This window comes from Taeniopygia guttata, chromosome Z (genome assembly GCF_048771995.1).
Source record: "Taeniopygia guttata chromosome Z, bTaeGut7.mat, whole genome shotgun sequence".
Classification (NCBI taxonomy): Eukaryota; Metazoa; Chordata; class Aves; order Passeriformes; family Estrildidae; genus Taeniopygia; species Taeniopygia guttata.
The window spans coordinates 81,895,223-81,907,275 of NC_133063.1; the positions used below are offsets into that span (position 1 = coordinate 81,895,223).

The 12,053-nt window shown below is 52.2% G+C and overlaps 1 protein-coding gene across 2 annotated transcripts in view; it reads right to left on the minus strand.

Annotated features, from left to right (window-relative positions):
- The window catches only part of ZCCHC7 (zinc finger CCHC-type containing 7), a 90,767-nt gene extending 83,488 nt beyond the window's left edge, over window positions 1-7,279 (minus strand). The window contains exons 1-3 of one of the 2 annotated variants that reach the window (XM_030258019.4): window positions 7,140-7,279; window positions 4,199-4,300; window positions 1,760-2,503 (exon numbers count right to left, since the gene is read on the minus strand). In XM_030258019.4, the coding sequence (XP_030113879.4) occupies window positions 1,760-2,503; window positions 4,199-4,208 (754 nt within the window). In that variant the 5' untranslated portion in view covers window positions 4,209-4,300; window positions 7,140-7,279. Of the gene's footprint in view, window positions 1-1,759; window positions 2,504-4,198; window positions 4,301-7,066 lie in introns of both variants that reach the window. The other variant, XM_030258018.4, reaches the window with a different exon arrangement.
- Between the last annotated feature and the right edge of the window lie 4,774 nt (window positions 7,280-12,053).

Below are 12,053 nucleotides of genomic sequence, written 5' to 3' on the forward strand. Positions count from 1 at the left end.
CAACACCATTTATTCTAAGCCTATGTCTTTGCATGGGGATCACGGTGTGTGTTAGAAAAGCAACACTAAACCAAACTTCTGTGCACCAGAGCTACTTGAATTCCACCCACCAGAATCTGGAAGGGTTTGGAGAAGGTTCTGGCCTACTGTTAAGAACAAAACCAGAGCAGGAGAAGAGCAGGTGTATTTATGACCTCATAAAACTGCCTTTGACTACCCACTAAAACATCTCAAAAACTGTTCATATTCCCTGCACTCTACAAAACAATTTTAGTTCTGACCAGTATGATCCATTCACACAGTGCAGGGAAATTCTAGCCCTGTTGTCTGCTCTGTATGTGGCTGGCTTATTGCCCACATTCACTGTGAACCAGAAACATTACAATGTTTGTCACAAAAATGTGGCATAACTGAGCAAAAACTGCCCCCTAGTACCAAACATCCATTTGATTTTTAACAGCCCCCTCAAGCAGCACTGGCACACCTGCAACACAACTCTTGGAAACTTTTATAGGATTTGTAAGGAGGAAAAAACTACATGAATTCCAAACATGGTGTGCTTATTAGGGCTTCTGACGGAGTAACAGAGTGCTTTACGTGAAGTCTGTGCAGCCACAAGCTGTGCTGGGCTATGCAAAAACACACACAATCCAGTAGAAGGTTATCAAACATTTATGGTCCTGAAGTACATGTTTCATCAAAGAAGAAGGCGAAGCCTATTGCTCAGCTCTTCCCTCTCAAACAACACAGCAGCAGCGTGTGAACAGCAGCATGTGAACTGTTTATACTGTTTATATAACTGTCAAAAAACTGCACTGAAGTCAGCCTGCAGATCAGTGTCACAGAATGCTCCATGTCATGCAAAACCTCCTCATATCTGCACCAAATAAAGTTATGGCTTACATAGTTTATTAACTTCTTTCGAAGTACAGTCTATTTTACTTTATTTATAAACTTCTCTTCTTTATTTCTTTCTCCAGCCTTTGTCTGGGTCATGATTTCCCTCAATCTGGCAGAGGGCATGGTGATCCCAGTAATGGCCTTTGTGCTCCAGGAAACCAGTGAGCAAGAAGAAATCCTGGCTGATCATGCAGCAGAGGTTGCAGTTGCTGGTGACACAGTGCATGTTACACACAATGGTTTTTACAGACACCTGACAAAACTGTGGCACTGACCACACCTTTATGGACCTCCTTTGCTGCAATGCGGAAGAATGTTCATCAAAACACCAAATGTCAGACTTCAGTAGCTGGGGAGAAACCTCTCTGAATTCAGTGCAGAATCAACATGAGAAAAGTCAGAGAACTTCAGATGAACAGCCCAAACTGTCAGGAGTGCTGAGGCTCAGACACCTGCTGAACTCAAGCAGGGGAAATACTCAGGTCTCCCCTCTGCCCCTTGCCTCCTTCCTTTACAGCTCATTGCTGTCCTGAGCTGAAAGGTCTCTGGTCTGGCACTTCTTATACGCTCTCAGAGACACAAAATACTTGGCAAGGTTGAAAAGTTCACCGTATAAATCACTCTGATATTAATTGTAAATTTCTACCAGGAAAAAATCTGTTTTCCTTCCACATGCCATGCTGCTGAAATAAAGCTATTGAAATGGTAGAAATAAACGCTATTTAATTTACCACAGCTTTGCATCCATTGTCATGAACTCATCTGCTTTCCATTCATTTTTCAAGTACTGATATCAGTGTTGTGACAGACAAATTGCTGTCCGCACTCAAGAACAAACAAGCCAGTAAAAAGCACTAACCTTTCCTGATAGCAGTGGCACAGCCCTCGAGGTTCAACATGATGTCTCCATCCGAGTCATCAGCACCAGCTCCCAGGAGCATCCAGCTTTCGATGTTATCGCTGTCAGAGATCTCCTCCTCCTCCTCCTCCTCCTCCTCCGAGCTGCTGTCTATCACCAACAGGTCCTCGATGGCTGAAGGTCCAGCAGAAAACACGTCCTCGATGGCTGAAGGTCCAGCAGCAAAGGCTGGGGCAGGCCTCCCACTGCTGCTGCTTCTCTGCCTTGGGGTGCGCACGCCAGACTCAGGGGGACACGGGGCATTACATCCAGCAGCTCTGGTGTGATTTGGTGTGGAAGATACGGGGTGGATGTGTGTTTTACCTTGAGCTGAAGAATGTCTTGGCCTCTTTGCCTTGCTTTTGTATATGCTGTCTTCATCTGGGGTATCAGACAGGACGATGATCTCGGGCTCATCTGAAAGCTGAGTACCACCACCAGTGAGTTCCTCATCTTCATCCTGTTTCTCAGTTAGACCTGAACTTTGACCCGTGGCTCCTCCAACCTCAGCTTCTTCGTCCATTTCCAGTGTGCTGATTTCTCCAAGGTCCTGGGAGTAGTGGATCTGGCTGTAGAGATGAAACTCCACCTCACTATCAACACTCTGCTCACTGGACGACTCCTCAGGATAAAGTTCATCTTCGTACACTTCAGTATCCTCAAGACCATACCCAGTAAATATTCTGGAAAGTGAAGAGTCCGAGTCTACAAAAAATCAAACAGTTATATCAGAATGGTCACATGTCCAAAATAAGTGATACCTTTGGTGTTCTTAAAATTGCTCAGGTGAGTCGTAGAGCTCTGCACACAGAACATCAAACTGAGCAGATTTAACAGCCACCTTTGCTCAAATGTGGAACAGCAAAAGCGACTTAAGGAGGCGTTTGCATTAACCATAACTACTACACCACCTCAACTGCTCTGGCTTCTGGAAGTGGCATTTACTGAGCTCCCACACCAGGGAGGTCACCTGGCTGCCCACAGACCACACCCAGAGTGCAGCGTACTCCTGTACTCCTCGGGCCCTCCGGACTGGAGTAAGGGCAACAAAGAGCCACTAAAACCATTAAGGGATCACAACATGTGTCACAGAAGGTCAAGCTGGGACTGTACTGCACAGGGAGGCAAAGCTCAGAAGGATTTATCCACGCTCACAAACACCAGGGGCAGGGGGAAGAAACAAGACAGAACCACCACGGTACTGCCCAGCAAGAACTTGAAAAGGAACACAAAATAACAAAATACAGAGAATTCCACTTAAATGTAACTCTGTTGCCCAGAGAGGCTGAAGAGCCTCCATTCTTGAGGACTTTCAAACCTCAGCTAGGCGCAGCCCTGAGCAAGTGGCTCAGGTCACTCTGCTTTAATTCAGGGCTGAAATTGCCAGGGGTTCCTTCCCACCCCAGCTGTCCTGTGAGCCCAGCCCAAGGGCGACTGCGTTCAGAGCTCACAGCCTGCTCCTTCGCAAGACTGGTAAAACAGGGACGTTCTGCAGTCACCCTGCCTCCTGGAGAGACCACTCTACTTCGTGCTCATGACCACATGAAGCACAGACTACAGGACATGGAACACTTCCTCTAAAAGGCTGCCTGAATTTCTGCATTACAGTTACTCTCATGGAAGACATCCACCTTTTCTAGACATGAAAACTGCCAGATGAAGTTCAGATGGTGAAGAAGAGTTGCGTGGTACTGTTTAAATCCACTTAGCTGCACAAACACACAAAAATTCAGATTTGTGAGTTTTGTACAGATGTAACTTGTGTGATAATGGCATTTAAAGAGCCCCAAGGTTCCTGTTATGAAGGCTCTCCACTCTTACCCAGGTTCCTAAGTAAACATAACATCTAATATGATAAATATATGAAGAATAAGGTGGTAGTAGGCACAATAAACCTACTTTACACCACTACCTAGCTTTAGATGCTGTAGAAAGGAAGAAAAAGTACAATGGCACCTTCATGAATGGCTGTACTTAGAAAAACATTTAACAGACCAAATGAAGGCCCCAAACTTCAACATTTTTGTCAACTTCACACAAGGTCCCTGTTTCAAACAGGTTGGAGCCTGTTCCTACCCACATAGTGAGAATAGAGCTCTAATCAAGCACATTCACAATATTAACATGGTTATGAGGTGTGAGAAGAGGCCTTCAGCAATGCAGGAAAATAACAAATCCTCCTGAAGATGCTGTGTATTTAGTGAGCTCCAAAACGGAATCCAAGTACTCCTTCCTCCCCTTCTGTCACCCAGTGGATACAGTCACACATAGTCAGCAGCGACCACTGATAAAAACTTGCAGCTGAACAACACTGATGTCTCCCAAGCGTCCAGGGAGCTGACTCATGGACACTTCACAGGGCAGGCAGCAGCACAAACAGGCAGCAAGCACTCCACTCACTTTGATCCATCCTTCCCAGAAGGTCAAACAACAGCTCCTCCTCCTCTCGGCTCCCCACGTGACTGGGATGATGAAAGGTTCTTCAGCATGTACACCAGGCCACTGGAAACAAGAAACATCCAACATCAGCACCACAACACAAGCTGAGGCCCATCAGAGCACCAATCTGCTGCTCACCATTCTCACACTCAGTCCACAGCCATGCCCATCCTCTTCAGGAAAGAGAAACAGCCATGCCAGGTATCCCACACCAAAGCAGGCACAAACACAGCCTCAAGGAAAGGGAAGAGAAGCTCAGCAAAGTCTTGCTGTTTTTCAGATTGCCAGGCTGAAGCAGTCTCTCAGGAGTTCACACAGGTAACTCAGAGAAAGGCCTGATCGCAACTTCAGATTTCCTTTTGCTAGTGAAAAGTTTAGACTGTGGGCAAACATTCTTTTCCATGGAATCATTGGAGGGTTTTGGCTGGAAGAGACCCCAAGGTCCCTGTTCTCTCAGCTGTGCCACACACACCTATCCTGCTTCGAGCTGGACTATGATAAAGACACTCCTCACATCTGAGTACGAACAACACATTAAAAATATTGGTCCTGATCTGACAGGCTTTGGAACTAGATTACCTTACTTAAAAAAAAAAACCAACCCAAACTTCAAACCCCTGGCAACAGTAGAACCTGATCCCTCTATCAAGAGGAGGTGCACTCCTACCTGAACCCAGAGCACAACCTTCTTCAAAAGCATATGGCTGCCTCTCAGGTAGCCCTGAAGCAAGGACTACCTTCAAATTCAAGTAAAGAGCTACCAATGTTAAATTTACCAATGTTAAAATTAAAAAAATCACAGACATCTGAGTTCCTTCTAGCCATTTCCAAGCAAAACTGCAAAGGGCTGCAGCTGGCAACGACAGGGATGATTTTAAAAAGCTGCTTGCCAGCATTTTCATCTGAAACACTGGGAATCTGACATCCCATGTGTGATGCAGCAGCAGGAGTGGCAGCAGCACCAGGCAGTCCAAAGGGAGGTGCCACTGGCAACTGGAAGCAGGCAGGAAGAGCAAGGCCAACGAGCCAGAAATAACAAAGAAGTTGATGAGAACCCCTCATCCAAAACGCCCAGCTGCAGAAGGGACTCTGGAGCAAGAAGCTCAGGGCAGTCCTGCCCATGCCATTCCTGGTCACCTACCTCAGCTCTCCCTGTCAGCCCCTCCTCCCCACTGCTGAACTTCTGCTGCTCTTGCTTTCTCAGCTTCTAGCAGCTCCCAGAGCCCACCATGCCTAACTCCAAATACTGAGATTTCTTTAAAACTTCTAAACAAAGACTAAAACACAGAGATTACTTCTTCAAGTGTACTGTTCCCATCACTTATCATCAGCCAATTCCAATTATTTCCTTGTTTATCTCATTCTCTGCTTGATCTCCACAGTCAAATCTAACCCTTTTTGATACTGGCTGCACTGAGCACAGAGAAGCAAACCTGCTCTCTATTGCCTTGGAAGGCAAAACACAACCCTATTGTCAGGCTGTTCCAGACAGCAACAGAAAAATGGGAAAGAAAAAATGGGAAAGAAAGCTCTTCCAAGAAAATTACCATGCTGTCCATCTAAACACAGGGCCAGGCACCAGGGCAGTAGGAGCCAGCTTTGAATTTAGTTCAGTTTGTGATACATAAACTGCCTGATGCTTCAGACTGCTGCGACACTGCAAGGGCACAGACAGATTGGAACGACCAGGAACTCAAACGTTCCAAGGCACGTGAATAAAACCTTTCACTTCAGCTGCTGTAGCTGCTTTTGCACCCTGCATTGCCTGGATTCCATGACAAAATTGTCTTTATGAAGCTCGCGACTGCAATGAAAATCACGTCTGGGAAGGTATGAAAACGACAAATCTAAATGCATTTTTAAAAACCTACCCAAAGATGTATTTATTAACAGAGGCCAGTGTCAGGAGGCTGCTCCTCTCCCCCTGCTTTGTTTCTGTGCCCAGTGTGGTGGCAGCCTGTCTGTGCCTCACAGGGGCACCACGTGGCTCTCAGAGCAGGTAAGCCACAGCCCTCACCTGCTGCCCAGGTGAGACTGCAGCTGCAGTCACCTGTGGCTGCCCTGTCTGCAGTGGAGAAGCCCTTGCAGAGGAACATGGAGAAGTATCAGGAGGTAGGCTGGGAGCAGCCTCTGTCCTCCTTTCCCACAATCTAACAGTGATTTTTGGCTAAATCCTGAGATGCAAACCCCACCCTTGTCCCATTTGCTCTCTGAGGAGATACAACTGTTCTGGACTTTCTTTAAGTGAAGTGCAAAGGAGAGAAGCAAAGCTTTGGAGAAGAAGCCAGCATTTTTGTAGTGGCAGCTCTTTCAAGAGATCACAGGAAGATCTCTTCCACACCCGAACCCTGGAAAATAACAAAACATTTCACGTTTACTTCAAGCTTTCAAGAAGATTTCTTTCTTCCCACAGGCACTTTCCGAGTCATGTTTAAGAGCAGCACGCTTTTCCGGGGACGCCAGGGCTGGAGGTGGTCTGGTGGGTGGGAACAAGTAAGGAACGGCGATCCCGGGGAAGGGGAGGGACAACCCGGGACAGGGATGCACGCCCCGAGCACCGGCCGAGGGAGCAGGCGGAGCCCTCCTCCGGAGCTCCAGGGCCGCTGGGCACCGGGTTTCTTCCCCGAGGGGACCGGGACACGCGGCAGCCGGAGGCTGGGCCAGGATCACGGACACCGGGGCCGGTCCGCGGGGCGATCCCGGACGCGCAGCAGCCGCCACGGGACGGGGGGAACGCGGAGCGGGGCCTTGGGGAGCGGGGTCGCAGTCGAGCTGGGAGGTGCCGGAGCCGGGTGGGGCCCGGTGCCGGTAGTCACGGACGATACTCACCGCCGATACCGGAGCTCGGTATCAGCACTGAGTACCGGGACGGACGGACGGACTGACCCACCCAGTCACCCACCTCCTGTGCCGGTGCCCAGCGCCAGGACTGCCCCAGGGCCGCTGTTCCGGGCCCGTGCTCCGTGCGGGCCGCGCCGGGACCCGCCGGCCAGGAAGTAGCCGCGGCCTGGCCCCACCGTCCGGCCACGTGCTTCCGGCCACGCCCCGCGCCGCCGCCGCGGCCCCGCCCCGCCCGCGGCCCCGCCCATCCGCAGAGGCCCCGCCCATCCCCAGAGGCCCCGCCCATCCCTCGAGGCCCCGCCCCACTCCCCGAGGCCCCGCCCCACTCCCCGAGGCCCCGCCCCTCTCCCAGAGTCCCCACCCACTCCCCGAGGCCCCGCCCCGCTCCCCTCAGCTCCGCCGAGGCCCCGCCCCCAGGCCCGGGGGCGGTTTGGGGAGAATTTCCTGAAAATCGGGGGTGGGGGGTGGGGGATGTGGCTCTCCAGAGCCTCGCGCCCTGCCGCTAGCACAGTCCTGTGAGGGGACCGCGTGTCCTTGTGCGGAGCGGACAGAGCCCGCGCCGGGCACCGCGGGTGGTATGATCCGAGAAGAGACGGGCTGGGAAAGGATCTTAAAGTTCATCCAGGTACTCCCATGTCCCATGGAGGAGACCGGGACAGGGACCGGGACAGGGACGGGGACAGGGACAGGACAGGGACAGGGACCGGGACAGGGATAGGGACCGGGACGAGGACAGGGACAGGGACTGAGAACGGGACAGGGACAGGGAAAGGGACCGTGACAAGGACAGGGACAGGATAGGGACAGGGACAGGACAGGGACACGGGACAGGACAGGGACAGCTGCCACCTGAGCAGGCTGCTTCAAGCCCAGCCCATCCTGGCTGCCACATTCCCAGGGACGGGGCAGCACAGCTCTGTAGAGCATACGGCACAGCTCCTCTGGGCAGCCTGTGGCAGGGCCTCAGCACCCTGTGGGGAGGAATTTCTTCCCACTGTCCCACCTAACCCTGCCCCTCTGTCAGTGAGAATCCTTTCCCCTGTTCTGTCACTCCAAACCCTGTCCCTCTCCTGGAGCCCCTGTGGACATCGGGTCTCCTCAGAGCCATCTTTTCTCCATCTGGACGTGCCCGGCTCTCCCAGTCCATCTCCACAGCAGGGATGCTGCAGCCCTGGCAGCGACACGCGGCATGTGCCTGGGCGTGCAGGTGGGTACACACGAGCCCACCTGAACCCTGCCGTCCTTGCGGAGCTGCTGCCCAGCAGCCGCGCTGCCAGAGTCCCCAGCAGCGCTGGCACACAGCAGCAGCAGCCCCAGCCCCTGTCTCACCAGTGACCTCCAGAATCCCCGTGTCCCCAGGGCCCACCTTGCTCACTCCTGACGCGCTTCTGACCCGCAGAGCTTTACAGCTGTGTCCGAGTCCAGCACAGCCCTCTGGCTGCCCTGGCTGCCTCCAGACCATGGCAGGGGCTCGGAGACCCTGGCAAGAAGTCAAAAACGCTTGTAAAACTGTGCGGGTCAGCAAGTGCCCCAGGCCAAATTCTGTCCCCACAAATGAAAAAGATTCCTCCTGGCAATTGCGCTGGAACTCCGTGGGATGGTCTCTTTGACACCTTGGTGTAATTGCGCCAAGAAGATGCATTTTTAAAAATGAGATGATTTGGGGTGACACCTATCGTTTTGTTCTCTGTTTGTGTCACTCCTGAAAGGCCAAGTTTTGCCTGTTTTTCAGGGACACTCCACCTCCCTCGGGGTGCTGCCTCTCCACACACAGACCCTCTGACCGGGGTGCAGCTCCTCTGGCGAGCTCTGGGACCTGCCCATGCAGTGATGTGCACATGGCAGAGAGGAGCCCTCGTGAACAGACATCCTGTTTAATGCTGCCCAAAAGAGCCTTGTAGGGGTGCGTGTGGGGTGCTTCTGCATTTGTGAGCCAACAGCTGGGCTGATCTGCAGCACCCAGCAGTGAGGAGTCAGGCAGAGCCTCCGAGGGGCGGGAGAGGCAAGCAGGGATGAGTGAGAAGGTGCCAGGAGCTGGGGGAGATTCCAGCTGCATCTGCTGTGTGGGGGACGATGGTGTCCCTGCCCACCGCAGAGCTGCCCCTCCGTGCTGCCCCGCTCCTCTGAGGCCAGCAGGGCTGCCTGTGCAGACAGACACAGATGTGCTGGCACATCCACTGAGCCCAGAGCTTTCATTTTCCATCTCATTTCTTGTAGGCCTTTCAGACGTTGGGGGTTTCCTTAATGCAGTGCTAGTACTCTATTTTCAGCATTACTGGCGTGTAATTACGACCTGTGATTTACTTCTGTGAACGCTAGCATGGGCAAGTACATGTGGGCTGCAAAACTGCCTCTTGAATGGCAGAATAATGTGTTACTCTGATCCTCCAGGCTCTAGGTCTGGGAAGAAGTGAACAAATCCGACCCACAAGTAAAAAGATTTTATCTTCTGGCAGAGAGCAAGTGGAACCTGACATAGCTGTGACACCTGGCACTGGCCTCAGGTACTTTGATCTTTTCATGGCACCTTTCAAAACAAAAATGCTTTTAATGCTTCTGAATGTTACGAAACCTACTCAAATATATCAGGTAATTAATTGCTGTAAAATATACGCTGTTAAGATGATTAAAAGATGAGCTGGAACTGCAGAATGTTATGCAACTGCCAGGACCCTGAGGATAACCCTGGAACCTGTGCTGTGTCTGACCTCAGTTTCCCAAATTACTGACCCCGACCCCTCTGTGCAGGCTGCCATCCTGCCGTGGCCTTGGCTTGTCCCTGTCCCCAGCCCGGTGCCTGATGCCTGAGGATGGGGGGTGGGCAGTGGCCACCGAGCCCTGCCCCCTCAACCCCACTGCGCAGCCACTGAAACGGTGTAAAATACACCTTGGAGAAAGGCCTCAGGTCAGGTATGTTCCCCAGAGCATGTTTATAGAAACAACAGGAGAAAGATTAGAGCATTTGGATTTAGCACTGACTACGGTGGTATTTTTTGCTTGCAAGGATCCATTCTTGCTGAAAGGAAGTTCTTTCGGGTGGCATCATAGCAAAACATCAGCAACTGGCTGTGAGCCATCCACTGCCAGTCACCTGTCCTAGGGGACTCTCTCCCACGCTGTCCCAGGGCCATCACAGACCGGGGGACATCCTTCACCCTGGATGGGAGTGGCACAGCTCCAGTCCAGCCTTGCTGCAGTGCACTTGGCTGCTGCACAGAGGCAGACAGAGGCACCTGCATTCAATTCAGCAGCACTCAGGAGTGATCTTCAGGCTCTGCCACTTTCACCCTTGCACCCGTTTGTCTCTCAAGGCAGTTGAGTTGGGCTGCTGCCTTTGCTTCTGAGCACTATTTCTTGGTAGGAGTGACAAACTTCACCTGGTGCATGTCTGAGCCCAGCCCAAACTGCTCCCCTCCTCCCCTGAACATGCTGCCTTTGGTGAGCCAGTGATTCACTCTTGAGGGGAGAGAAGCTTGGCACAGGGCCTGAGGTCCAGGTGCTCTCGTGTGGCCAGGAGATGAGGAGGTGTCAGAGCCGTGGCGCCCCGTTTCAGGTGCTGAGCCCGGGGAATGTCCCCTCTTCCCCCAGAGCTCTCAGCGTCCCGAGCTGTTCAGGGTGTGAACAGGAGGCATGTTCACAGGTCAGGGTGGCAGGAGGCATCTCCCGGTCCGCAGGGCTGCAGGGAGCAGTCGGTTTCAGAGCAGCTTTCTCTCTGCCGGCTTGACGCCGTGTGCCGGGAGCTGGAGGTCTGGTCCGGGCTGCGGACAGCGGGATGCCCCGTGTCCGCTGCCATGCGCTCAGACCCACCGGGAGCCCTGCCAGTGCCGGGAAAGGAGCATCCATCCTCACGGCCGGCGGCGCAGCCCGGCCCCCGTGCCCTCGCAGGGCGCCGGTGCCGCACGAAGCCCGCGGGAAGAGCCGGGTGCGGGCAAACCCGGCGGTCCCGCCGCCGCCTCCGGGAAAACCCACGCGCGTCGCAGGCACAGCTGGCTTTGCAGCAGCCTCAAAGGCTTGGGCACGGAGCTGTTCCTTCTGCTGCCTTCCAGATTGCAGGAGACGGCTGAGACCGTCATTCTTTCCACCAAAACCTGTACGTGCTCTAAAAATGAAAAGGAAGGAAGAGGGAGATTTCCCCGGAGTGTGACCTGTCGGCTCGCGGTCCAGGTGCCGGCAGGTGGCACCCCAGAATGCGCAGCCTTTCTGCGAGCCCGATGCTGCTCCCCGGAGCATCTTCAGCTTCCACTCGGCTCCCAGGATCGGAGGGGTCTCGGTGGCTCTGGCGCTGGGACCAGCAGCCATCAGAAAGGACCTCCAAATTATGTTTTCGATTCTATTCTTTCCATAATGTTTTTCTAAATGCTGAGAGAGACAGCACAAAAGTTCTGAGGGTAACAGTACAAAAAGCATCCAGAATATGCCTCAGCAGTGTTACACATTAATAAAGTCTCTGTGTCAGGATGCTGGCTCCTGTTCCTATAACTTTGCTAGACATAACCCTATGAGATGAAAAGGCTTATGAGAGATGCAGCTTCACCCAGCATTCCTAGGAGAATTCACAACTGGAAGGGGACACCTCGTCCAAGGGGGTTGCTGAGGAAAATCTCTTGGCCATGGTGGAAACTTTGGGTGATGTTTCTTCCACTGTGGAGCAACATGAAGATGTGATTGAACATTGCAGGCATGCAAGGAGGTTAATTAAATCTATTTGGACAATGATCTTCTTTTTAAGAACCTAATTTTGCAGTCTTGTCAAACACACTTTTTACCTGGACTTGTTGAATCAAGTGGGCTGCACTTGTTTCTGGTTACCTGTGCCCAGGGGAGTTGTCTTTGGCATGCATAGACTGTCTCCTGACAATCATATTGTTTTCATCTGGAAGCTGCAACTGATGGGGGTTTTTGTGTTGTGTGTCTGTGCACGTGAATTCCCTTTTCATCTGTCCTGATCCAGTAAAAGAGGTAAGCTTTGAGGTGA